Raw genomic sequence first — 27616 nt, 5'->3', positions numbered from 1 at the left:
TCCGGGTCAGCCCTGCTGAGGTTTCTCCTGGCTTTGTGTGTGCTGGGATGTGCAGCTGGGCAGAACTGGGAGGGCCCCTGCCCTCGGAGCCGTATCGTCACCCAGCTCCTGCCAGCGCTCCACTGCGGCACTGTCCTACAAAATCCTCTGCTGCAGTAATCGCAGGGAAAAAAAACCACGAGCCGTGCATGCAGGCAGCAGCGCTGTGCGTAATGACTGCCGGGTTATGGATCTGCACGGGGATAACTTTGAATTATTATCTACACTAAAACCCTGCAGTCTGCTGTGTGCTGCTAATGAAATGTGCTGGCTCCCTCTCCCAGTTTCTCGCTGTTGGTGCCGCCTGGAGCGAGGCAGGGGAGCGGGGCTGTGCTAAATTTTTAAATTATCCATGTGTAGAACAGGATCCCCAAAAATGTGTTGGGATGAACAGGGATCAGTTCCTGGGGTCTCGGGGCTCGCAGCTGGGCACCAGCCCTGAGAACTGGAGCAGGCTCTCGGTGTGGATGTTGCCCTCAGCTCCTCCTAGAATCATTTGGGTTGGAAAAGACCTTTAAGATGATGGAGTCTGAATCCTCCTCTTCAGTCGGTGCTCCCGCTGGCAGCCAGCCCAGGTGTGACATCCAGCAGCGTGGACGTGGTGTCACTGCTGGGAATGTGGGTCCCGGTGTGACTGTGGCAGGCTGACAAACAGGATACAAAGCCACCCCTGCTGCTCTTTGATTTGGCTTTCTCAGCTGCCCTTGGGGCTTGTGAGGGTAGGAAGAAGTCAGGAGAGGGGTCCGTGTGTCCCTCTACAGGGAGGGGATGAAGGGGGGAGCCCCAGGGACGGCCTTTGCTCGTCACCACTGAGTAGCCGAGGACATCAGGGCAGCTGATCCGCCTCCCTGCACATCTCCCGTTTGATATTTATAGCACTCGTGTTATCAACTCAAATCAAAATCATGTGATCCTCCACTAACTGGCGCTGCCGGACTAATTAATCACCGGCTGGTTTAAGTGAGCGGTCAAAGCGTCCATTCTTCCTCTTCAGTCCAAGAGGAAAATCAGTAGGTGACCAGTGCTTCCCAGTATAAGGCTGGGGGAATCTGTTGGGGTGCACTGGAGCGGACAGGCAGCTCCCTGCCTCCAGATTCCCGGTGGATGCAGCTGCTCCTGGTGTGGAGAGGAACTGGGAAGGCAGGATGGGGATGAAGAAGATGGGGATGATGAAGATGTGCACTGGAGGGGGGTTTAACCTGGCTCCTCCCCAGCGCTGCGCACCCCTGAGGTGCTGCTGGAGGGGGTCAGTCCCTGTGCCAGCAGCTGCACACAATCCTTCCCCTTATAACCGGGAAAAGTGGGGTTGTTCTCCTCCCAGGTGACACGCAGTCAGCAGGGGGTGCAGGGACAGAGGGGCCATGCCCAGCCTCGGGGTCCCTGAGCTGGAATTGCTGCTCGGTGCCACCCAGCTGGTGGGGCTGGGGGCAAGGATGGGAGCAGGGAGGGCCGTGGGGGACAGAAGTCACTGGGGAGTGGCTGAGAGTGGCAGATGATGGCCAGGAGGGCCGCTGAGCGGTACTGGAGGCAACTGAGGGGGATGGCGGGTGGGTGGCACTGTGAGCACGCGTGTGCCACCGCGGGGGGACAGGTGAGTGGCACCTGAGGAGGGACCCTTCACCGGGGCAGGGCGACACGGGAAGGCAGCGGTAGCATCTGGTCTCCTCGCCGAGCTGGACCGAGCCGGGGCGGGTCGGGGCGTGCCAGCCGATGCCGGCCCCGCCCCGAGTGTCGCAGCCCCGCGGTGCCGCGGAGGCGGCGCCGGGCGCGGCGCAGAGCGAGCGGAGGATGCTGCGGGCGGGGGCCGCCGCCAGTCCCGGTCCCGGCCCCCGTCCCGGTCCCGGTCCCGGGCGGGAGGACTCCCCGCCGCCCCCAGCCCGCTGAGCCCCGGCCCGGCCATGGGGGCTCTGACCAGCCGGCAGAACGCAGGGGTGGAGGAAGTGGATATCCCCGCTAATTCCGTCTACAGATACCCCCCGAAATCCGGTGAGCTCCGGGGGGCCTCGCGTCCCGGTGCCGCCGATGGGGAGGGAAAGAAAGGAGCGAGTCGGGCGGGCACCGGGCACGACCTTGCTCCGGGCGGGGGTGACCCTGCGCACCCCAAAGCAAACGCTGACGCACAGGGGGAGCACCCTAAAAATCTGGGTCTGGTGCGGGACACCCTGCGTGAGTGCGGCGCGGGAGGGATGGGGGTCACTCCTCTCCGGGCACCCCTTTGCCAGCGCACCCCGCTTCCCAAACTTGGCTGAGTTGACGCGACTTTAATGACATTATTGTTACGATTATTTCTGTAGCCGTGGTCTGCGGCAGCGGGCTCCGGAGGCGATTTTTATAGCCGGTTACTCCGGTGCTGCCTGCTCGGGAAAATCCTGGTTTTAAATTCCCGGGAGGATGAGGGAGGCTGGGGTGGGAGGGATTGGAGGGGATCCCTCCTTCCCAATGCTCTGCCCCATCGTAGCACCCCAGCCCCTGCCGTGGGCAGCCTGCGCCTTCCCGGCTCCTCTCCGTTCCTCGAGGCTGGCTGGTGATGCATCTCCCGCTCCCCAATCCGGCCCTGTCTCAAACCTTGTGCGTGACCTTGGAAAATCCGCCTCTGTGCCTCACTTTTCCCTGCCAGGGCCGGGCTGAGGGGGTGTCCGAGGGGGGCAGGCTGGGGAGGGAGGGGTGCTGGGGTCCAGCCCTTGGCTGGGCAGCGCCTCGGAGCCGCAGAAATTCCGGCGCCGGTGGGTGATGCCCCGGAGCACCGTGCGTGCATGTGAGGAGATTGCACAGGGTCCTTGCAGCACTAAATATTATTAATAGGTAACTATTTTGGTAGTTAATAGGATAAGGTAAACGCTCGGATCGTTAGTGCTGTGACAAATTACTTGCTAATTACAACTAAAGACCTCCTTAGCAAGAATTACAGCCAACACAAACGCTATGCTTGTCCTGAAAAGCCGTGTTTGGCTTTTTTTTTTTTTTTTTTTTTTTTCTACTTTTAATCTAAAATAGGTTGCACAGCTGACTGGAGATGGCTGATCCTTGACAGCCTGGCCTCCTGCAGGGCTCCCCCTGCTCCCCTTTTTACATGGTTTCAAGGCCTCTGTCACTTTGATGCCAGGTGAGGCAGGACCAGCCCATCCATGGATTGTTCTTTGTAGGGACGGTGTTTCCATGCATTACAACCTTTTCCCTTGAGATCCCATCTTATTTAGGGGCTCTTGGAATATCTGGGTATGAAGGGGTGGAGGGTGTAAGAGCACTTCCAAAGCCATCTCAGCTGACAGAGGTCACCAGGCTGATGTTTAACTCGGGCTTTCATTGAGAGCCTGGGGCTCCTGGCTGTGCTCAGCTGGCCTGATCCCACTGCTGGGGTCTGGGCAGAGCTGGGGGATGGTCCTGGTGCTGCCCAGGGTCCTCAGGAGAGGGGCAGGAGGTGCCCAGGTGACACAGCCATCTGCACTGAGACAAGGGCAGGCTGGTGGCCCTGGGGGATTATGGCTGGTTTGCCTCTAATCCGAGTGGGATTTGCCTTCAGCGCTGCTGGCAGCCGAGGGAGGACGTGCCAGGCAGCGGAGCTGAGTCCTCTGTGGCAGCAGCGCTTCCCCCACCACAAAAACCACCTGGAAACAGCCACTGCCTTTGGAAATGTGGCCCTGGAGGGGAATCTCATGGGACCTTGGGGCATTTCCCTCTCTCTGTGGATGTGGCTTTGACTGTTGGGCTGTAGGCTCTCTCGGGATGGCCAGTGGGAATTGGGCAGCTGTGTCTTATCCCAGTTGAGCATCTCCCCATCCTGGGAGTCCCATCCCCTCCAGATGAGATCTCAATGGGATTAGTTAAACTATAATTTTTGAAACAAAGTCTGAGATTTACTTCCATGGTTGCCACTGGGAGGGAGAGCCAGCAGGGGTTGTAGATGGAGCCCACTGCCTGGCTACTGGGATGGCTTTTGGGGCCAGCTTTCAGCCCCTGTCCCCAGCTGAGGTTGTCACTGAGCTCTCCCAGGGCACACAGGGCTGTGAGCAGGGCCCTGGCAGGGGGCAGGAGCACAGGGGTTAATCCAGCAGTGACACCCCCAGTCCTGGGGCACAATCCCAGCGGTGGCAGAGCCACGGCGGGCGAGGGCTGACGCAGCAGTGCTGTGGACAGGGTTCGGCATCAGCTCCGGCTGCTGCTGGCTCTGGCTGCCCATTTTAGAGCATGGAATTAAATAATGGGCTGCCCAGGGGCAGAAGCACCCAGAGCCTTTAACCAGCCCATCACAGCACCCTGTGCTGGCACCCGTGGCCGCAGGGTGTCCCTGTGCCAGCGCTGTGCCACCCGTCTGGGCTGACCACAGGCTGTGCAATCCCAGTGCTCCCCTCACCAGAGTGTGTGGATTAGCTGGGAATGAGCTTTTCTGTTTCAGCAGCTTTGGAGAGTGAGGCTGTAACGTTGGAGAGCCAGAGGCTGCAGTAGCAGAGCCCAGCAGGGCAGTGATGGCTTGGGGCACGGTGCAGGACATGTCACTGCACACCAGAGCACAGCACACACGAGGCTCCTCACCCTCCTCTGCCTCCTGGACAAGGCAGCATCGCTGGCACTGGTGGGGAAAAGGAGCTGACAGCTGGTGCCAGATGTGTGCTGCTACCAGCAGATGTGCAGGACACAATTACTTTTTTTTTGCTGGGAACCTCAGGCAATTTGGGTTTATTCCCCTTTTCCAGCAGCTGCTCGTGCAGCCCTTCCCGAGCTGTGGCTGTGCTTGACTGGCTCTGCTTCCCCAGGAGTGGGTGTGGGATTTACAGTCAGCCCATAATAAGGTGGCTGTGGCTGGGAAGGTTCTTTCCTGCTCTGCCCCCCGGCCATGTCCAGGGAGTCACCGGCACGCTCCTGCCAACGCCCTGGGCTTTCCTGGGCTGCTGCTTCCCTGGAAAACCTGGCTCGACTCACGCCTCTGTTTAACAGCAAGGAGGACCTTTCCTTGGAGGGAGCACAGAGCTGGTTCTGCCTGCTGTCAAGAGGGACTTGAAGCCTCTGGGGGATGTGCTGGAGCCTGCAGCTCCCAGAGATACTCCTGGGAGGGAGACTGGGTGATGGCAGCACGGTCCTCACCTGCTCTGTCCATCCTGCAGGAGCCCCCACCATGCACTAAACTATGGCTGGGCAAATCACAGAGAGCCTGTGCTCCATTTTCCAGCTTTTTCTTAGTGCTGGGGTGGCTTTTCTCCATGTTTAAATGTAATTTTTTTTCCCATCTCCTGCTCTTGCTCCATGTCAGTGTCAGGAAAAGCTTTGGATGGCCCCATTCTCCCCTGGCTGTGCTGTTGCAGGCAGCTCTGAAGGCACTTTGCTCTTGGGTTTTTTTTTCCACGTGGCTGAGTCCTTCCAGGCGAGCTGCCTATAAATTATGTACATGGAAAATGGGACCTGAAAGCAGCAGGCATCAATAATAGATGGTCGACGTTTGCTAACGGGCTCGCTGCATTTGGGCATCCCTGTGCCATGGGGCCTCGGGGCAGAGCTGTGTGACCCACTCATCCCTCCCAGCCTGGAGTTAGACCCCCCCCCCTACTCCTCCCCTTGGGCTTAGGGCTCTGTTTCGGGTTTCAGTGCAGTATTAAAGCCTGATCCAGCCCTGGACAGCCCGTGCCTCTGTTGGAAGCTGATTGCAAGCTCTGACCTCAGTACCCACAAGCAGAGCTGCTGCTCAGGCTTAAGCTCCTTTATCTGTGGTCTCCAAATGTTTGGTTTTGGGGTGTCTCCTGGGAGGGGTGCAGATGGATCTGTACTGGTGGGTTTGGAGTTTTTATAAGCCAAACCCTGTCCCTGTGGCTGTCAGGATTCAGGACTCTGTGTCCATGTCTGACTGAATCCTGGTGCTTCTGCTCACCCCTTGCTGCTGCCCCATCCCTGTCCACCTTTCCCTTTTCTCCCAACCCTCCTGCCTGTGCCACAACATGCTTTCCCCACATAGCCCAGATCTCACAGACAAGGACCAGGCACCACTTGGCTCCTGGCCAGGCTGGAGGAAATTCTCCTCTAGTGGAGAAGTGCCTGACCTGGGGGCTGCTCCCAGCTCAGGGCTGGGACATTTGGTGTTTTGGCTCTGTGAGGGAAGAAGGGACCCTGGTCATTGACCCAGCGTTCACCAGGGCAATGTGGAGCACTCTGCAGGGCAGGTGCTGAGCTCCTGAAGGATCTACAGGACCCCAAAATCCTGACTCCTGCAGGAGAGCCCAGGGAGGGCTGCAGGCTGAGAACTGACAGAACCGGGTTCAGCTGTGTTCCTGGTGGCAGCTGCAGCCAATCTGGGCAGTGTCTGGCTGTGGGCACGCTGCCTTGGGTGGCACACGAGGTCTGTGCCATCAGGTTCTGGGCAGGAGCAGCCCTGTTTTGAGGGCTGTATGCCGGGTCCGTGCTGCCCTTCCCCGCAGCATCCCCAGGGATGTGGGGCCAGCCTGGCTCCTCCGGGGCTCGCAGGGCTCTCTGGCAGCTCAGGCTGTGCCTCTGCCTCTCCCGCCTCCTCGGGGCATGAGCTGCTGCTTATGGGCAGGATTAGCTCTGCTCTGCCGCCCCAGGAGCCCTCTCCTCTTCCTCCTCACGGACCAGGATCCGGCTGCTCCTGCCAGTGCGGGGATGGATGAAGGTCAGGGTGACCTTGGGTGGCTCAGGCCATACTGGGGCTCACAGGGATTTCCCAGACAGGGAAAGGGGACCAGGCACTATTAAATCCCATGGATGGAGCAGCCCCCAGGGCCAGCACTGCCATGGGGCTGGACCCTGCAGCAGCCTCTCCCCATCCCGGCTCTGTGTGCCCAGGCTTGGACCGCAGTGCTGAGGCAGGTGGGATGCAGGAAGAGGGGAGGGTGGGCAGGGAGTGAGGCTTCTTGGCATCCTCTGCCTCCCTGGGGGCTCTCAGCGTGTGAGCTCAACCAGAAAGGCTCCCAGCAAGGTGACCCTGGGGACAAAGTCACCTCCGAGCCATCGATCCGGTGGCTTTGTGCCGCTCCATCCCCCGGCAGGAGCCCCCTCCTCCCGCTCCGCTCAGGAGCTCTCTCTGTTCTCATTTCAGGGAGTTACTTTGCCAACCACTTCATCATGGGCGGGGAGAAGTTCGACTCCACGCACCCCGAGGGGTACCTCTTCGGCGAGAACAGCGACCTCAACTTCCTGGGGAACCGGCCCGTGGTGGTGGGTACCGGGGACCCGGGGCTGGGGGGGTCCGGAGCACAGGCACCCCCTTCCCAAACCTCTGCTGGCCGTGTGTGTGTGGGACAAGGCTGCTGGCTGTCCCCCTCCACGGGCACAGCCAGCCAAGCATGCCTGGAGTGGGCTGAGTGGATTCTCAGGTGGCTCATCCAAGGTCTGGGTTCCTGCTGCAGCCTGTCCTCTATCCGGGAGTGAACGGGAATTGGGCTGATTTAATCCAAATTCTTTCTCGTTCCCTCTCCAAGAGCTGCGTTTTCTCTTGCCTTCCCCATGTCATCCAGGAGCTATATCCCAGACAGGAGGGCACATGTTGTGGGGCATAACACAGAGGTGCTGGTGTGGTTCAGGGTAGTAGAGCAGCTTGGACAGGAGCAGATGAAATTGCTCCCCAAGCTCTAGCAAGAAAGGGAAAGAAATAAAATAAAAGTAAAAAGGCAGGGGTAAGTTGGGGTTGGGGACAGCATGGATGGGTTTTGCAGTGCTGGGGACAGCATGAATGGGTTTTGCAGTGCTGGGTGCTACCAGCTCCAGCTGGTCTCAGGGCACAAGGGAACCTGGCTGGAGGGGGGTCCCTACACCCCAGGCTTCTGGAGATGGTTTTTGTGCTTGCTGCCTTTGGAAAGGGAGGAAATGAGAGCAGGGGTTCAGCCTGGGAGTGATGTCCCCCTCTCATCTGGGTGTCTCTCAGCAGTGGGACAACTCACCAACACTGGCTGGAGGAGTTTGGGAGGTCAAATATTCAAAAGATTCAGGTTGAGGACTTAAAAGTCATCAAAGCTTTTCTGTTAAGTCGAGATAAACTTGCCTGGTGCTTTAGCCCAGCTCTCAAGCATTGCCTGCTGCCAGCAGGGCTCCTGTTTCCTCCTTGCTTTGGTAGTGTTTTGGCAGCATCATGTGGTCCCTCAGAGGGGAAGTGTCCAGCCCTGGGCTGTGCCAGAGCAGGGATCCCAGCAGAGCCAAGGCTGGGAGCACCCACAAAGCACATGAATACAGGGTGAGCAAGGGCAGTGCCTTTCTCTCCAGCCCCTCTGCTTCCCCGGAAAATGAGAAGTCAGCACTCAGGGTCCTCCAGCAGCGTGTTGAGAAATCCTCTTGATTACAGTAAAAGCCTCTAAACTGCCCAGTGAGCAGTTCCCATGTCAGCAGCCCTGACAGAAGAGCAGCAGGGAAGGCAAAGGAACAGCTTGGAAACAGCAGAGAGAATTAATACAGCATCACAAGCTAAATTGTTTTGCTCCGGTTTAATTACCGATGGCTCTGGGCTGCAGAACTGTGACCAAGATCCTGACTCCCCGGGGAGCAGGGGGAGTTCTGGGGCTGGACTTTTGGGTCAGGCCAGTTTTGGGGGCTCAGGGAGGAGTTGGGGAGGGTCTGTGCTGGTTCTGGTCCAAGCCTGTGTCCAGGCAACACTTGGGCCTCTCTGCTGCCACCTCCGAGTCCTGTCCTGATGCTTCTTGGCTGCGAGACTTTTGCTTTCTGGCCTTCTGTGAAAGCCCTGGTTGGGCTGGAAACATTAAAGATGACCACTGCTTTTTGGTGGGGGATTAATTTTGAGTTCCTTGGGGATCAAGGGCCAGGATATCTTAGAATTGTGTCCCAAGTCCTCTGTGAGCAGAGCACTTGGTCTGAGCTATGAACAGCACTGCTGTCACAGGGACGTGCAGGGCAGCCGGAGGCTGTGCAGGTTCTCCCCTCTGTGGATACATGATAATCTGGATTTTCCAGCTGGGAACAGGTTCCCAAGGGGCTGGGAAGGGCGTTGCAGGTTTAAATAGCTGCCACCATGCAGGGGCAGAGGAGCAGAGAAGCTCCTGGAGGCACTCTGAGAGCACAGGGTAAGCTGGGAACTGTTGAAATGTGCCACTGGGTTTCCCTGCCCACGCAGAGCTGCTGGGGTTTGCTTGTAGAAAAACCCCAAGACAGACTTTTGAGGATGTTTTTTATTTCACTTCAACAGAAGCTGGCCTGCACCAAATGTTGCTATAGGCACATGGATGACATTCTTAACTTCACTGCAACTGTTACCCATTTTTTCTGTTGTGTTTCAGCGTGGTTTAAAGTGAGGAGATGCAAAACGTCCTCTGAATGGCCTCCTTCTGATGTGCAAAATCTGGCTTGTAAAATTTAATTTAAAAAAAAACCCCAAACAACCACCCCCAAAAAGCGCTTTTCACACATGGGAGAGCCTGAAGTGGTTTCTGCAGCACAGAATTTGCCTGCAGCACTTCCCCATCCTGCCCAGCCCAACGGCCCCTGTGGGTGACACCCAGGGGACCTGGCTGCCCCTTCCCTTCTCTGTCACCCACCCCTGCAGCAGGAGGGGGGTGCACCCATGGGTGCTTTCCCTGCCAGGGCTGGTTTGAGTAAGGTGCAAACAAGCAATTTTGGATGACTGCATTAGTTTGAATTACAGGGGGTGTATCACGACATGGCACAACATGTCATGACATGGCTCAGCTTCAGCCTGGAGCGTGTTCTCACTCTCTCCCCTCCAGCTGCAATGGGTGACTCTGCAGGTGCTCGATTCTGCAGGTGCACATTTGGTGACTCATAAAAAAGATCGTTAACAGCAGTTTAATGACTCTGCTGCCCTTTTCCCCTCCTGGAGAGGACGAGAGCAGTGGGACCCAGTTCCACAGTGCTGGGAATTCATCTCCAAAGCCCCTGATGCCATCAGCTGAGCTGTGTCCAGCCTAAGCTTTAATCTGTCTTTAGTGGCACCCGTGGGATCAGGGCTGTGCCATAGTTGGCCATGGTGATGGTGGAGCAGGGATGGGACAGAGCTGTGCCTGCACTGAGGGCTTCTGCCTGTCCCATCCTGAGCCCAGCACGGGTCCCCCAGCCCCATCCATCCTGCTCTGCAGGGCTTTGGGGATGGGAAAGGTGATGATGGCTTTGAGGACAGGTTGGGTTAGGTGGTTGTCCCCTGTGAGAGCACCAGGGACATGAGAAACTGGCATCTGGCTCCCTGCAGGGCATCCCCAAGGGCCACTTGCAATTCGGTCTTGTTCCCTTGGTACTGGGGTGGGTGCCTCAGCGAGGGACAATGGGACACTATTCCCTCTCCAGAGGCAGCAGTTGAGGCTCTTTGACCACCCCTGATGGCACCTGACACCCTCCTGGCTCTGGCTGTCCCTTGGCACACGGTGACAGCTTGCCAACGAGCTGGGCCTTAGGGCTGATCCCTCCTGGAGCTAAACCTGCCTGGGAGATGGAGAGGGGGGAGGTGGGTCCTGCATCCCTTCCTCACTGCCCTCAGTCTCTTTTGGGTGACTGCAGTGCCAAGGAGAGGGTGTCCCCTGGGTGCCACCATGTCCCCTCTCCCCAGGGAGCCCTGCAGCCCCTGCCAAGGGGACAGACAGGACTGGCAAGGACAATGTCAGCTTGGAGGAGGGATGCTGCTGCCTGCCTGCTCCTGCCCAGACACCTTGCTGGCTCTCTGCTCTGGGCATGGGGCTGGGATCTCACCACCCAAATCCCGTCCACCACAGGGAGGAAACAGGGACGCTTGTGCCTATTTTTTCTCAGCTGGTGGGCAGGGAGAGACCTTCAGCCTCTCTCTGCCAAGCCTCATCCAACAACATAAAAATCCATCAGCAACCGCCTGCCCCATGCCCCACATCCCCCTCACCCTCCAGCTGAAGGGACAAGGAACAGCCCCCCTGTGTGTCCCCTCCCCAGTGAAACTGTCCCTGCTGTCCCGGCCTTGCTGCTTGAGGAGGGACATCCCTGTCATCATGCTGCCTGGTACCCAGTGCCAGCAGGAGCTGCAGGTGCTCAGCACCCATCAGGATGCCCAGGCCACCCCAATTCCCTCTGTAGGGTGTTGGGTTTGGGTCACAGGGGGTTCCACAGCCACCAGAGCCCCCTGTGTGCGTCTGCCTTCACCGCTGTCTCTCTCGTCCTAGTTCCCTTACGCTGCTCCACCTCCTCAGGAACCCGTGAAGACCCTCAGGAGCTTAATCAATATCCGCAAGGACACGCTGCGCCTGGTGAAGTGAGTGTCCTGAGCCCTGAGCCGGGAGGGAGGTGCTGCTGGGTGCTCTGGGGATGGTGGGCACGGGGGGCTCCTGCTGGGTGCTCTGGGGATGGTGGGCACGGGGGGCTCCTGCTGGGTGCTCTGGGGATGGTGGGCACGGGGCTGCTCTCGCTCCGGCACCTGCGGGTGGAGGGATGAGCCGCCCTTCCCCTCCTGGCACAGGCACTGCCGCAGGATTAAAGGAGCTTAGCGCTGCCTTTGAAGTTCTTTGCTGCTTCTTCCTCCCCCACCTTCCCAAGGCTTTGCTGGAGGGAGGCTGGGGATTGCGGCAGGGCGATTCGGGAGGTTCGGGATTATGGTTGGAATCTGTCTGCGGCGCTTCCCAGCCTGCAGGAGTGACCTTGGGCATGCCAGGCACTCTTGTGCCTCAGTGTCCCCTGATGGAGGGCAGCAGCCCCTTTTGGTGCCAAGAGGATTAGTCCTGGAGCACCCCAAGGTGGACCCTCTGTGCTCCTCAGGTGCTCAGAGGAGGTGAAGACCCCGGGGGAAGAAGTGAGCAAAGCCAAGGTGCACTACAACGTGGAGTTCACCTTCGACACCGACGCCCGCGTGGCCATAACCATCTACTACCAGGCAACCGAGGAGTTTCACAATGGGGTGGCGAGGTGAGGGGTCCCAGCCAGGCCTGTGTCACCCCCCAGCTTGGCCTGTGTCCCCCCAAGCTTGGTGTGTGTCCCTGGCTGGTGGATGTGGAGCCTCACCCCCTGAGCATCTTTCCTCTTCAGGACAGGGAACAGCTGAGGGTGGTGCTGACATTGGAGGGGGGCTCCTTGTTTCCCCCAAGTTCCACCACCGGGTCTTTGCCAGCCCCTGCCACCTCCTTCCCTGTCACATCCTGCTCCCTCTTTTTACCCTCAGGTCACAATGGAGACCAGGCAAGTAATTCTTCCCCCCAAACCCCTCCAGGTTGGCTATGGAGTTGTTCCTGTCCCCTCCCATGCTGTGCTGGCTGCCCTGTGTTTACTTTACCCTGTGGATTATTTTAGCCCTTTTTACACCTTCACACCTCAGCCCCAAGAGGCATCTGGGAAGGGAGGAGTGACACACACACACCCCCTCCCATTTTCCTGGCATCTCGGTGATCTGGGGAGAGCAGGAGGAGCGTGGGGACAGCCGTGGTGCCCTGACCCTGTCCTCTCCCCACGGGACAGCTACACCCCCAGGGACAACAGCCTGCAGTCGGAGACGGTGCACTACAAGCGGGGGGTGTGCCAGCAGTTCTGTGTGCCCTCCCACACCATCGACCCCTCCGAGTGGAGCGAGGAGGAGGTGGGTGCCCCCAGCCCCGACATCATCCCGTGGAGATGGAGGTGGGATGAAGCCTCAGCGCTGCTCCATCTCACCAAGCCCGCCCTGTCTCTCTCCAGCTGGGCTTTGACCTGGACCGCGAGGTTTATCCCATGGTGGTGCAGGCAGTGGTGGATGAAGGAGAGGGTGAGGAGGGGGTTCCTTGCTGGGATGGCCTTTCCCACTTTGCTGGCATTGTGATGCCAGCTTGGCAGAGCCTCCTGCATTTCCTCACTGCTGCTGTGGCTCTGCCCATGCCCCTGCACGTCCCCTGAGCCCTGCGTGTTCCTTTGTGTCTTGCAGAGCACAGTGGGCACTGCCACGTGCTGCTGGCCACCTTTGAGAAGGTAAGTGCCAAGCTGGGGCCATCCTCCCCCTCCTGCCTTCATCATCCACCAGGTACAAGAGCCTGGAGAATCCCTGGGAATTGGGTGCTGCTGGGCTGGGGATGTTTTGGGCGGCTCCTCAAATCCTGGGATCATTCCCTCATTTTAAGTACCCACTTCTAAGGCGTTTGGGCTCAATTCCCTCTTCCTTCCTCCAACAAGTCTCCAGCTTTGCAATGTGTGTGACCTCCCACAGCTACCTGGTGCTGGGCTGTCAGGAAAAGCCAGAATTCCTGCAGAATGGGCTTGTTGGGAGCGGAGAGGGAGCAGTGACAGCCACAGGTTGGGTGGGTGCTCTGGCACAGCAGCCCAGGGCTGCCCACCCATGTGCTCCTTCCTCCCCCCAGCACAGTGATGGCACCTTCTGCGTGAAGCCCCTCAAGCAGAAGCAAGTGGTGAGTGTTGGGGTGTCCCTGAGGTACAGATGTCCCTGCACACCCTGCAGGGAAAGCACTGAGGGGTTTTGGGTAGCCCCTAAAGCCCTAAGCCTCTTCCAGCCTTGCCCCTGCCTCCCAGGGAGTGCAATTTTGAGGTTATCAATGCAAAGGGAACCCCTGGATGTTGGGGGGAGGAGGGCTGGCCCAAGCAGGGCTCTGGGAGCCACAGGGGCTCTGGGCAAGGTGTCTCTGCTCCTCACCCCTTCCCCATGGGATTGCAGGTGGATGGTGTGAGCTACCTCCTGCAGGAGATCTACGGCATCGAGAACAAGTACAACACACAGGACTCCAAGGTGTGTGCCTGCATCCCCCTGCCTGCCTCCCAGGGGTCTTCCCTCATCCCTTCTTCCCTTCCCCTAGCCCAGCTCTGGCCACTGAAACACGCTCAGGGCAAGAGTTTGCAGCACAGCACGGAGCTGGTGATGGCTGGGGACACTTTGTGTTGGCATTGAAGCTGCTGGAGGCAGTAAAGTGAAGGATTGAGCTTTCCCTCCATCCTCTGTGGTCCTTTGAGGGAAGGGTGGTGGCTTAGATGGGGAGCATCAGGCACAAGGCACAGGATGTGCCTTATGCTCTGCTCTAATAGGTGAAAACTGGGGTGAAAGTTTGGGTTTCTGTTTCCTTTGGCCTCACCTCCCAGCCTCCTGGAGGAGAGGAACGTGGTCCCGGGGGGGCATTTCAAGAGCAGGCAGCCCATGGACACAGGCAGAACTCTCCCTGAGCACCCAGCCAGTATTTTAGAGCACCCACGTGGGCTGGGCACCCCCGAGGCCGAGCAGTTCCCTCCTGTCCCTTGGGCAGGTGGCTGAGGATGAGGTGAGCGATAACAGCGCCGAGTGCGTGGTTTGCCTGTCGGACGTCCGGGACACGCTGATCCTGCCCTGCCGCCACCTGTGCCTGTGCAACACCTGCGCCGACACCCTGCGCTACCAGGCCAACAACTGCCCCATCTGCAGGCTGCGTAAGGCCCGGGTGGGCTTGGGTGGGCTGGGCAGCATCTCTGGGAATGGGCTGGCATCTCTGGGAATGGGCTGGCATCTCTGGGAATGGGCTGGCATCTCTGGGAATGGGCTGGCATCTCTGGGAACGGGCTGGCATCTCTGGGAACGGGCTGGCATCTCTGGGAACGGGCTGGCATCTCCCACCCTCGAGCTCTGCAGTCCCTCTAGCCCCACTGGGGATGCCCCTCTTGAGAAACGGTGTCATTTTTTGATAGGTCTCCTTTCAATGCCTGGTTTTCACTCCTCCCTTTTTTCCCTGCTGCCGCAGCTTTCCGAGCCTTGCTTCAAATCCGAGCCATGAGGAAAAAGCTGGGCCCGCTCTCGCCCACCAGCTTCAACCCCATCATCGCCTCGCAGACCTCCGACTCCGAGGAGCACTCGGTCAGTGCCTGCCTGAGGGTGGGACCCCGGCCTCTTACACCAGGATGGGGATGTTTGGGGATCTGTGTGTCTCTGAAGAACAGGGTTTATTTATTTATTACAAATTCATCTTGCAAAAAAATGCAGGGTTGATATTACAGGAAAAAAAATAAAAAAGAATAAAGGTTTTTGTCAGGGTGTCCATTCCCTAGGTTTGAGCTTCTTCCTGGGGCATTTTGATCCCACTGGGAAGTGAGGGGATCAGCAAAATGGCCTAAGGAGGATCCTCAGCCCATCTTCCCCCCTCCCCAGTCCTCGGAGAACATCCCCCCGGGTTACGAGGTGGTGTCACTGCTGGAGGCTCTCAATGGGCCGCTGACGCCGTCACCGGCCGCGCTGCCCCTGCGAGCGCTGGGGGATCCCCCGGGCGTGGGGACCCTGCCCTCGTACGGCAGCGATGGCCCCCTGCCCCCCCTGAGGGCCCTGTCACCCCTGGAGCGCCTGCCCGACTGCGGCCCCCCGGGGCTCAAGCTGAAGAAGAGCATCTCCAAGTGAGTACTGGGAGCCTGGGGGCACGCTGGGGCTCTGGGGGCTGTGGGCAGGGGTGGAACTCTCTGCTTTGCTCCTTTGGCCAGGTCCATCTCGCAGAACTCCTCCATCCTGCCCGAAGAGGAGGATGAGAAGTCGTGCACCGAGTCGGAGCTGAGGGTACCCAGGAGGAGATCCCCAGCCCGGCATGAGGAGGTGAGCACTGTCCAAAACGTGCTGGTAAGGAGTTGAGGCAATGGGGGGACAGCAGGTTTGGGGGAGGCTTGGGACCAGAGAGGCTGCCTGGGGTTGCCCCTCCTGGCTCTTCCTCCATCTATAAGGATGCCTGGAAGAGATGAGCCATCCATGCTGAGTATCCCTCATCCCATCCTTCCCATGGGCTCCTGTTCCAGGAATGTGGTGCGACACCAGAGAGTGAAAACATCACCCTGTCATCATCAGGAGCCGTCGACCAGTCCTCGTGCACTGGGACACCCCTCTCCTCCACCATCTCGTCCCCAGAAGGTACAGCATGGAGGGGTTCATAGGTGCTGGCAAGGCAGGAGAGTGGCATCGTGATCTCAGGACTGTCACACTGTGGGGGGATGCAAAGAGGGGTGGCATGGCCCCTTCTTACCCTGCCATGGACATTGGATGGAGCCCCAGGACATCCCTCTGCTTTGTCACCTGTAGATGGGGATCATGGGGATCATGCCTGCTTTGTCGCCTTGTAGACCCAGAAACTGGTGGCTGTGAGCCCTGGGGACCTGCTGCCGGTAGCTTTGCACCCATCACGTCTCTGTGGCACGCAGCCAGTCCTCCCTCTGCACCCCACAGCTCCTCATTAGCCCCTTCCATTAGTGGGTGCTGTGCCGTGACTCCCAGCAGCGGCTGGGGGGGTCCAGCGGCCCCCTCAGCCCCTGCTCTCCCCCAGAGCCCGTGAGCAGCAGCCTGGCTCAGTCCGTCATGTCCATGGCCTCCTCCCAGAGCCAGCACTCCCAGCTCAGCACCGACACCGTGTCCTCCATGTCTGGCTCCTACATCGCCCCTGGCACGGAGGAGGAGGAGGAAGAGGAGGAGGAGGAGGATGTGCTCCCCTCGCCTGCGGCCGCAAGCGCCACAGCCTCTGATGGAGAGGTGGGGACTGGGGGCTGTTGGTGGAGCCCAGGTTGGAGAGCTCTCCCATGGGATGTAGCTCCTCCTCCAAAACCACTGGCACCAGACTTTTTTTGCTTTTGTTCCATCTTTCCCACCTTCCTCCTACAGTCAACACCTGTGGAGTCCCCAGATCTAAATTTTGTCAGCATTTCTGCCGAGGAGCGCGATGCTGAGGTAACCATCACCATCCCACGAGGAACTGGGAGCTGTGGTGTCACCTGGCACCGTGGGGGGATCCCAGTTGTGCCCACGGAGGGGGAAGCTGGCATCACATTCCACCAGGGCTGGGCTGGGGAAGGGGCTGCCCTGGGGATGGATGGGGCACTGGGGCTGTGCCCCACCAACACTCCTGCTCCGTGGAATCCCCAGGGATGTTCCCCCAGAGGGAGCTGGGAGCAGCCCCTGGCACAGCCCTGGGCTAACACGCACTGCCTCTCGCCTGTGCCACAGGGCAACGATGTGCTGGAGGACGAGGACGCCTCTCCCACACAGGAAGATGGTAAAAGGCCCTGGGTCCTTGTTGTCCCCTCGCTGTCACCGTGAGTGGGGGGTGCTGTGCTGTCCCCAGCTCCCCTGCTGCCATCAGGGACAGCCCTGGGGGCTCTGTGGGAGCCAGGGAAACCTCTGTCACAGTGGGGACACCCACGGGGGGGCTGACCACCAGTGGGTGGGGGGAGCCAGCCAGCCATGGGGACCCCAGAGAGTTCAATGTGGGACGTGGAGCAGGCGATGTGTGCAGGATCCAATGGTCTTTTCCAAGGAGCCAAATGGGAAAGAGGTTTCTCTCTCTGCGCTTTTTCCCTCGCCAAGGTCTTTTCTCAAATCTCTGGAACTCTCCCCTGTAGAAATCAGTGTCTGGGCTGATTCCCATAGGAAGGGGCTGCAGAGCTGTTCCCTCTGGGATGCTTTCCTCACTTTCTTTGGCCTGTCCTCAATGTGCTTTCACAAGTCAACACACACACATCGAGGGCTCCTCTTGCCTCCTCCCCTGAGCTCAGCCAGCCAAGGAAAGAGGTGGTCACCTCCATGCCACTGGCCACCAACTGCCCTGGATTGCTTTTGGGCAATAGGGAGGCCCACAGTGTGCCCTCTCCCACATTTCCAAGTCTCTTTTCAGCAAAAATACAACAAAACTATTTCCCCATCCAACCCAGATGCTCAGCCAAGCTGGAAAGCAGGAACACCTATGGAACACCCATCTCCAAATCATGGCCTCTGACCTGCAGAGAGCCTCATGCTGATGGGGAGACTCAAGTGTAACAAATAGGAACAACCAGGGGCTGTGGTGGACACCCACGGGCATCCCAACAACTCTGGGAGCAGGATGGCCTTTCTCCTTAGGACACAGTCCTGCGCCTGTTCTCAGCAGGGCTACTGGCACATTTGGGAACATCCCTCCTGAGGTTTAGTCACCTGCATCTGATGGATGCAGGTAAGAACCTGGAGGCTGATCTGTTGTAGAAGCGATGCTAAGAAGCAGAGTTACCCCCCTCATCCCCAAAAGCCTCCATCCCCCCCTGCAAAAGCTTGGCTACGGCTTCTTTTGCCCCACGCATCCAGCTACTGCCTCTTCCCGGCATCCACGCAGCTCTCACTGCACCGCTGGTGCTGGAGAGGCTCCTGCAGGAGGTGATGGGTGCCACCACAGCCTGGCTGTGCCAGAGGGAAGGTTTGGCTGAACCCTGTTGGTTGGCAGGTTCGTGCGTGTGCCCGCGGCCGCATCGTCGCTGTTCCGCTGCCCTCCGATGCGGCCTCTGCGAGGAAAGGAGCAGCTTGGGCCGTGCCCAGGCGTTATTGTCCACTCTTCACCCGCTCCCACACAGATGCATCGTTTCTATGTCATTTTTTGTTTTGAAAGAGGCTGGGGAGGGGAGAGGAAAAGCCCCAGAAATCCCACCCCCCAGTGCTAAAAAGGCGACATCGAGCCCCAGCCCGGCCGAGTTAACTGCCTTAACTCCCTTCCAGGCCCGAGGACAGGCGCTTTCCTCGGTCTGAGGTGTGACAATAACAATGACATGGGCATCGCACACGTGAAAGCGCTGGACAATAAACTGTGCTCTGAGGCCTGCTTACCTGGTGAGTGGCCGTCTGCTGAACATGAACTTGGGGTGGGGGGGGACAGTTCCACTCTTCCCTGCATCCCCCCAGCCCTTTGCATCCATCCCTCCTCTCCCATCACCATCATTCCCACCATCCTGGCCACTACCATCCTCGCCAGGTTGTCCTCACTGCACCCCTCCACCCGTCCCTCTGTGGGGCTGAGCACCAGACACGTCACCACCCGTAGGTCAGGGTGGCCTGTCCAGACTGGGACATCCCCAGGCAGCTTTGCTGGGATTCTCTGTCCCTTGGCCAGGGGCTGCTGGCACTCCAGAAGGCACCAGACCTCCCTAGGATGGTGGTTGTGTGGTACAGCTGTAGCCTGGTACAGGCTTGTGGTGGGCACAGCAATATTTTGAGTTGGGATGTGATCCACAGGCAGTCCAGCTGTGCAGCAGGAGCTGCCTGTCCTGTCCTCCTCTTCCTCCAAGGCCAGGGAGATGGGGTGTGTCCATCAGGTCACCTTTCTACAGAGCCCCGACATTCATCTGTCTTTCCCATTTCTTCATGCTTTTTCCCCCGCCCTCCTTCCATTTCTGTTTCCTCCCAGCCTCTCTCCATCCCCCTTTTTTTCTTCCTTCCCCCCAGGCTCCTCCGTCTGCGTGAAAGTTCATGTTCGCTCTGTGCCAACACGGTTTTCTCCACCCACGCTTGTGCCCCTTCCCTGCCCAGAGTTGCCCAAAGGTGACAAATGTATTGAACACCCCTGGCCCCTGTGTGGAAGGGGGCAGTGGGCTGGGGACCCTGCCCAGACCTGCAGGCTCTCCTCAGCCTGTGCGTGGGGAAACGAGCCAAAAAGCCAAAACAACTCCCTCTGAGGGGTCTCCCTCAATACATTTGTGGACAAGCTGAAAGCAACTCTGCCCCTGCCTTGCCCCTTCAGCAGACTTTGTGGCAGGTCCCAGACCTGCAGCAGGTACTGGAGAGCCAAGAGAGTGGGTGAAAACCACTGGAGGGAGGCAAAATCCTTTCTTCTCCCCTTCTCCTTTGGGAAAGCCTCCTCTCCTGCTGCCTTGCCTGTTCCTGCTGGTTTCTGTGCTGGAGAAACACGGCTGAGGCTCTTGGGGAGGAACAGGCGCCTGCCACAAAAGCCCTGTGTCCCCCCCATCACCCTCTGTCAGCAGCTGGCTGAGTCCTGCTGGCCTGGAGGGAATGGGGAGGGAGCTGGGGGTGTCCCAGCAGCACCTCTGCTTTGCTGGAGGGACTGGCAAAGCATCCCTCGGCTGTGGCAGTGGCCAAAGCCATCCTTGACTGCATCCCTCTTGGTTGTGCTGGGGGGAGGATGAGGAAGGGAGAGCTTTGCAGCCCAGATGGCTCTGGCACAGGGTCAAATTCTTGCTCTGCTGTGAGGTGGGCACTGGCCTTGTCCCCTGCCTGGGCTGGGGTGCAGGAGCTGGTCCCTGGGCTGGGCCCAGCCAAGGATGCCCTCTCCATCCTTTGGCCACCACACCTGTCCATGTGTCCGGCAGCTGCAGCCCTCGGCACGAGCTGTGCTGCATGAGAGGGGTGATCCAGCCTCGGCATTTGTGGGGAAAAGCAGAGGGCTGCTCCCTGTGCTGGGACCAGGGGCAGAGGAGGTGCAGGGTGGGGGCTTTGGGGCTGTCCATGGTCCCCTGGGAATGGCAGACATGATGTTCTCCATCCCTTTTCACTCGCTGTAGGATACAAGGCATTTTTCCCACATAATAACAGACAGCAATCATTGATTTCTGACTTTCCTTTTTGAGTTGTTGCACCGGTTTTTATAGATCAGGATGTTCCAGCAGTTTTTAACTGGGGTAATGTCCATTCCAGTAGGGGTTGGAGACAAAGTGTCATGTAACACATCTAACATAACATTTTGGTGCAGTTTCAGTAGGGAGCAGCTGAAGTGACACCCTGCTCTATAGGTGAAATCACAAATACATTGATTCAAAGCTGTATTTTTGTGTCATCCACTGTAAATTGTCACAAGGGGTTCTTAGACACACACACACACCCTTACCCTGTGGGTACTGGGATGGATTCAGGGTCATGGTCAGGAGACATTTCAAAATGATAGCCACAGTTCTGTGTCCAAACACACGGGTTAGGCTATCAAAATATTACTCTTCCATATAAACCCCTGCCATTCTCTCACCACACAACCACTTACATCAGTGGTTTGCCATGCATGTGTATGGTGGTTATTAAAAGCCCATGCTCAGTGCTCCAATGGATCTAATCCTGTTCCTACCACAGGGATTTGGTTCTTGCTATGTACAGAAGCACTGTGTATTGCCAAGACAAATGCTGTGACCTTGCTAGTGATGGGGACATAAGAAAATTTGATTAAAGACTGCCAGGATTAAAATGCCCTTTCAAATTTCAATGAATAAAAGTCCCTTTTCCCATTCAGTGATTATCCCAGCACTGGTAGAGTGTAACCACAACTGAGTTGGAATACAGCTGAGTGCTGAAGACACTGCTTTGGGCAACTCCCAGACCATCAGCCAGTTGGTCATTAGCATTTGGGTATTTTTGGTATTTGAAGCTGACTACTGTGCGTTCCCAAGAGCAGATAAGGAAGACCTTAAGGGCTGATCTGTAGTGTTGAAATTATTAATGGTTGCACTTGATTGATCAGTTAGAGTTTGAAGATTGATATTATTCAATAGTCCTATTCCAGTTCCCAATATATCAGTTAGATGTGTGAGATAACAGCCAGGAAAACCACACAGTAGAGGAGGTAACAGTAAAAGATGAATGTTTTGGTCTGATAGCAGAAACATTGGTCTGAATCTCTTTAAGGACTAGGATTAAACAATATTTGTTGTTGTTCAACCAATTTGACCTTGAAATGTTATATATAATTTAATAATTATAATAATGATAGTAATTATAATAATAACTTATACATTTTTATATTTTTATATATATACATACATATATGTATACATATATATATATATACATATACACACACACATGCACAAACACTATATATATATTTATCTGAAATGTATAGGTTTTGGAGAAGTTTTTGGAGCAGTTGTGGAGGGTATGATGGGCACCCTTAAATCCTCTATGGTCCAGTCAGCTTCTGTACAATAGGGAGCTAAGATCAGTATTGTGTCTTTAAATTTACAATCCTTTGGGCTCATGGTAAGACAGACTGGGGGTGTTCCATATTTTGTGATTTTGTTTTGGCTGTGTCATTCATAAAACTTCTCAGGGCTTTTACCCAGTTCATGACAACCCCATTCACTGGGTGTAGGGAAGGCAGTAGCATCCTGGCCCTTGAGATCTGTGCTGTTCAAGAGTCAACATCTAGGACAGTCTCCAAGCTGGTGACATTTGATAATGATGGTTTTGTCCTCTGTAATAGACGAAGGCGAGGGACATGGTTCCTCAAAGTTTCTTTTGAAATCTCTGCAGATTTCAATCTGTTGGGAAAGAGCACTGGGAGGAGGCGAAAGTCCCCATCCCAGGGATTTTAGGACACGAGGTTTGACTAAACTTATAGATCCGTGTCCTTGTGCGGATCCTGCAGAGCACAGGTTGCAGGGGCTGTCTCCAGGGTTCAGAGCATCCTCCGGCCACAGCCTCTGCCAGGGGAAGGATGGCAAAAACAGCTTTGGAAAGAGAAACTGGGGAAAAGCATCTGCCAGAAAGGCTGGCACTGAGGTGGGGGGCTGGAAGGCTGCTGTAGAAAACCTGAAATCCCCTGCGGGCTCTTGCTGGTTTAAAGCCAGAGATGCTCTGAGCCGTGAGCAGTGGGCTGGGTGAGCCGGTTGGGTTTCACCAGGATGGGATTTGGGAGCTGCTCTGCCCAGGGCAGGTCTGCCAGCTGCTGACAGCAGGGGAGACCCCTCCAGCAGCACAAGGGGTGGGAGGTGGGTGGGCACAGGGCTGACACCCTGCTCCAGAGCCAGACCATGTCCTGCTGCCCCAGCCCTGCTCCTCGGCAGCCTCACAAGGGTGCACTGAGCAGAGCTGGGTCTCTGCTCTGGAGCACTGCAGTGACTTAGGCAATATCAAGCTCTTAATGGGATTTCCGTGTGCATGTACGTGTGGTCCTGTTTAATTATCCATTCCCTCCGGGATCTGCAGACTTAACATGCCTCGCTCTCCAGCCTGAGCTCGCCATGAAAAGCCAGTCGAAATGGCAGCTGTCACCTCCCATAAATCAGCAGGCAGCAGGATTTTGTTGCTCTCCCTCTGAGAAAGCCTCAGCCCTGGGCCTTGGCATGCCTCACACAGTCCCTGTGCCTCAAAGCTCCCCTGGCCACAGGGCTTAACCTCTCTGGAGGGCACAGCCAAGCTGCCCTAAGCGTGCACCCCCTTCCTAAGGGCACCACGCAGCCTCTGATGGGTTTGGTGGTGGGACACAAGCCAGGGGCCGAGCTCTGCCATCACCCAGTCCCAGCTGAAGGCTGCTGCCTGAACCGAGAGCCTGCAGCCGGAGAGGAGGCATGCGGGCACCCAGCTACACCACAAGCACGTCCACCCCTCGGTTCCCCTTGGCACCAAACCCCGGGTGGCTCCACGCATGGGGACCCCTCTCCCCGTGCCCGGCACAGCTCCCCGGACCCCTTGGCAGGCCGTGAGCCCCCCCAGACCCGCCGGTCACCCCGTTTGCTCGCTCGTGTGTGCATGTCCCCGTGTCCCCGAGCCGCCTCCGCTCCTGCCTTCACCGTGTGCCTTCTGGTCTCTCCCGCCTCGCAGCCGCCGTGCCGGACTCCTGCCCCATTAACATTGAGGAATAGGTGAGACCCCGAGACCCCCCGAGCTGTGCCCGCCTCGTGCCGTCCCCCGGGGGGTTGGAGCTGGGTTGTCACCCGTTGCTGGTGGCCCCCTCACTGCCCAGGTGACATCCCTTGGGCACCTGCATGTGCTGGGCAGAGGGGGCACAGGCAGCCCCCTTTATTTGGGTTGTTTAAACCCAGCGGTGGTCGCGCTGTGCTTCCCGTTTGGCCCTCAGCGTTCCTGAGAAATTGGGGGTTTAAGAGGCTCCCCCGGCCTGGAGAGGTGAGTTCGGGCACCCCCCCAGCCCTCACTGCACCCAAAACCCAACGGGGGACTGGGGAGGTGGGCGTTACTTTGGGAGAATAAATCGTATCCCCCATGAATAAACCAGCCGAGTGCACCAGTGGGCTTTGGGAGCCCCTAACCCCATTTTCTCCCCCCAGGCCCAGAGGCAGCCAACAACAACGTGGGGCTGCAGCAGACCTGGCCCCGCCGCCCCCCCGGCTCCCGGGACCCGGAGCAGGCAGCGCCCGCCCTGCCCGTGTGAGGGCTCAGCCTCGGTGGGGGCACAGACCCCCCTGCCCACCCAGAGGGTGTCTGGGCACCGTGGGCATCGCCACCTCCACCCCTCAGCTGTACCAGGACTGATTTTCAAAAGAAAAGACGGTAACCTCGACTTTTCCGTGGGGGCTGAAAGCCATGTCACTTTGGAGCCCCCCATTAGCACCTTCCCATTCTCCAGCCCTAACGGGGATGGGCTGGGGTCCCCTCCTGCCCCCCCGGTCACTTTACACCCCCAGGCTCCTCTCCTCCAATGTGTGGAGCAGATGGGACAGGGTCACCTCACTGAGGGGGTTCTGGGATGTGGGTGGGTAGGTGGGGACAGTGGGAGGATGATGTTCAGGGGTGTGGGTTCAAGGGTGAGTGTTGGGATTGGAATCCTTGGTGCATGAGCTGGTGACTCTCATGGGGGGCCGGCCCCCCCCAGGTTTGCTGGCCCATGCCCCTGCCCTGCCGTGTGCTGTCCCCAAGCCATGGGATGTCCCCATTGATGCACTGGCAGTAGTGGTGCCCTCATAGCTCCCCCTCCTCCTGCTCTCCCTCTGAGCAGCACCTGGGCTCCTGGGCCTGGCCCTGAGGTTGCTTTTCCCCAGGGCATGCAGTAGGGTGGCAGGGGTGGGCAGGAGACCTGGTACCACCCCCCAGCCCTGCCAGCCTGCTCCAGGGGCATTGATAATTTATCCTCTCTGTCTTCCGCCCTGCTGTGAGCTCAGGGCTCTGGAACAAGTGCCAAAAGTGTCGCCCCCGTCCCACCCGTCCTGCCCTCCCATAACACTTTGTAGCAAGGGGTGGATGAGGGTGTGGAGCCGATCCCCATCCCCATCCCTCTGGCCAGCACTGGGCTGGCAGCATAAGTGGATTTTGCTCCAAGGGCAGATACACAGGGATAGTAAAGGAAGAGGGATAAAGCCACAGACCCTGAGGGCCTGGTGGGGCCACTGGCAGAGGCCACGCTCTACTCCAGAGAGCATCAGGACAGTCAGAAATCGCTTGGAAATCACATCAGACCCTGCATCCCAATCTACTGAGCTCTAGAGCTGTTTGGGGCAGCCCAGGGTGGGAAGCTGAGCCTTCCTTTTCACCATCTGTTTTTGTCACATGGCTGTGGCAGCAAAGGCCACCTCCTCTTTGCAGAGCCACCTTAGAACAGAGGTGTCCATGCACTGAAAGCAGTGTCCCTGGAGGGGTGTGTGTGAGAAGCAGGTTCCCAGTGCCATCCCCATGGCAGAGCATGGGCTGTGCTGGTGATGGCTGTGGCTCCTAAAGAGGGATGAAGCCCTTTTGGGGGCTGGGGGATGTTTTCTCTGCCTGGCTCTCAGCCAGGGCCATGGTAGCTGCTTGTTCTGCAGCACCAGTGCGGGTCCTGCCAGAGGTAGGTTTGGAGGCAGCCATCCCACTGGCCTCTCCTCTGGGCTGGCTGTCTCCTCTGCACTCAACAGCTCCCAAATTCCTCCCTGGGAACCCAGGGCTGGCTGCTTGATCTCCAAAATGCCATCCTGTGGCATGTGAGGTGGGAGCTGCAAACAGCAGGGAGGGATGAAGTGGTGGGGACAAGTCTTGTGCCCCATTTGGGGATGCACTGGGTGTCCCAGCCCCAGGGAGCCACAGCACCTCACAGGGAGAGCTTTGGAGGTTCATCATCATTCTAAGCTAAGAAAATCATGGCAGCCACCTCTTCCCTAAGTCTCCAATAAGGGCAGGGGAGAGAAAATTGGGCTGATGCTCCAGGGGCATCTCATCTACCACAGCCCAGCCTTCCTCATGGTTTCAAAGGGGACAAAGACAGCTGGCCTGGCACCCTGGCACAGGGTGCAACGGTGCTTGTGGCTGCCAGCAGAACGAGGACGACTTAGGAGTGACCCTGAGGGTTTTCTGGCTTCTCTGAGCGGTGTCCCCAAGGCTGCAGGAGCGGCCAGACAAGCTCACGAGGCAGCCGCAGACCCGGGGTGGCTGTGGGTGAGCACTGCCCCTCACTCAGAGCGACTGTGGCTGCGATGGAGAGGAGCCCAGAGGATGCTGTGGCCGAGCAGCACTGCTGCCTGGCTGTGAGCAAAGAATCCATCCTCTGGGTGGCACAGGAGAGACGGGATTTGGGCATGAGTGACACCAGTGCCGTCCTTGGCCACCCAGAAGGGATAAGGGGCAGGCAGGAGCTGCCAGCACAGCGTGGGGTGAAAGGTGACAGCCCCTTGTCTCGCTTGTTCCAGTGACCCACGTGTCAGGGATTTAAGGAAGGAAACCAGATTGCTGCTTATGATTTTGCTTTGAGCATGTTTTGGATTTTAAGAGTATGTTTAATAAAGGGTATCTTATGTCGACAAAGTGTCCAGAGTCATTTTGTGGTTGCAGGGTGAGGGCAGTCGGGGTCTGGAGGGCTTGGTGTGTAAAAACCCTTTTTGGCTGGGAAGACCCACTTACCTGTCACCCAGGTACCTTCTCCAAAACAGCCCAGCTGATTCAAATGTCCTAAAACACTTCCAAACTGCATTCCCAACTATCCTAATTCCTGCCAGGGTGGAGAAAGGGCAAATGCAAACTAAAGCTCTGCAGGAAGCGTCTGGCCTGGGGTAGAGGCATCTTCCGGGTGTGTGGTGTGCGTGGCCCCTGTCAGTGCTGGGATGGATGAGGACACCCAGAGGGAACTTTTCCTGGGGTAGAAGAGGAGCAACAAAGAGCCAGGAGCTCATGCAAGAGAAATCCCTCCAGGGGTGGGGAAGAAAATGTGTGCTGGGAGCTGAAGTCTTGAAGGTGAGGAGGGCTGTAAGGGGGATTATAATTTGGGTTTAGTAGAAGGGGCTGATGATAGTGGGGGGAAGCAACTTGCAGCTAAATTAGAGTCAAAATCAGAATCAATCAGATTGCAAAAGACCTCTGAGATCATCGTGTCCAACACATGACTGAACAAGCTGGAGGGGAATGGCTTGCAGATGGTCAGATCCTTCAAAGGGATCCCTTCCTGGCTTCTGCTAAAGCTCTTGGAACAGCAGTTAGGGGACAGAGATTTCTTAGAGAAGCCTGTGGCTGTAGTTTTTATTAATTAAAGGCAGATTCCATCCTTTATGTTTGGAGTCTGCCAGCTTTGCCCTCATCGCTGTGGGTGCATCAGGAGCAAAAAATAGGATGGAGGCACAGGTAGGAGGAAAAGGGCTGGGGTTGCCCCTGGAGGGGCAGGACACAGGTTTTCACAGAATCACAAATGGTTTGGGCTGGAAGGGACAGTAAAGATCATCCAGTTCCAACCCCTCACACCACAGTCAAGGACACCTTCCACTACCTCAGGTTGCTCCAAGCCCCATCCAACCTGGCCTTGAACTATTCCAGGCATGGGGCACCCACAGCTTCTCTGAGCAGCCTGTTCAACAACGCTCACAATCAATTCCTTCCTATAACCCAGTCTAAACCTACTCTCGGTTTGAAGCCATTCCCTTTTCCTATCACCACACGGCCGCTTCAAAAGTCCCTCCCCAGCTTTCTCAGAGCTCCCTCCAGGTACTGGAAAGCCTCCACAAGGTCACGGCAGAGCCTCCTCCTGTCCCCAGGGCTGCGTTCGGCGGGGTCCCCCAGCATCCCTGGGTACCACCCCCGGTTCCCATGGCAACGCGCGGGCCAATGGCGTGCCCGGAGGATGTTTACGGGGCGTGGCGTCTCCCCGGCAACGCGCGAAGCCTCCCGGAGCCGCTACTTAACCCCGCACCGGGGCGGCCGCGGCTCACGGCGGCTCGGCGGGCACGGCCCGGCCCGGGCACCCCGACACCCCTGGGACTTCTCTTTCCCCTTCTCTTTTTCTCCCCTCCTGCTTTTTTTTTTGTTGTTGTTGTTTGGGGGTTTTTTTTGTTT

The 27616-nt window shown here is 57.7% G+C and overlaps 1 protein-coding gene across 5 annotated transcripts; it reads left to right on the top strand.

Annotated features, from left to right (window-relative positions):
* Positions 1-1801: 1801 nt before the first annotated feature.
* Positions 1802-24305, top strand: RNF157 (ring finger protein 157). 5 transcript variants are annotated; one of them, XM_058852582.1, is made up of 21 exons: positions 1802-2025; positions 7079-7197; positions 11124-11212; positions 11713-11859; positions 12406-12523; positions 12622-12688; positions 12845-12888; positions 13275-13322; positions 13586-13657; positions 14166-14325; positions 14634-14746; positions 15038-15276; positions 15361-15469; positions 15667-15778; positions 16188-16390; positions 16520-16585; positions 16862-16910; positions 18377-18487; positions 19100-19195; positions 23198-23238; positions 23662-24305. In XM_058852582.1, exons 1-20 carry the CDS (start codon positions 1938-1940, stop codon positions 23236-23238), a joined length of 2091 nt encoding a protein of 696 aa, XP_058708565.1. In that variant the 5' UTR covers positions 1802-1937; the 3' UTR covers positions 23662-24305. The 5 variants fall into 5 exon arrangements, with proteins under 5 accessions (XP_058708565.1, XP_058708567.1, XP_058708566.1 ...); XM_058852584.1 differs by lacking the exon at positions 19100-19195; XM_058852583.1 differs by lacking the exons at positions 19100-19195; positions 23198-23238.
* The last annotated feature ends 3311 nt before the right edge of the window (positions 24306-27616 follow it).

The sequence above is a fragment of the Poecile atricapillus genome, chromosome 17 (assembly GCF_030490865.1).
Source record: "Poecile atricapillus isolate bPoeAtr1 chromosome 17, bPoeAtr1.hap1, whole genome shotgun sequence".
Taxonomy (NCBI): domain Eukaryota; kingdom Metazoa; phylum Chordata; class Aves; order Passeriformes; family Paridae; genus Poecile; species Poecile atricapillus.
This window is presented reverse-complemented; position numbering and strand designations above follow the sequence as displayed.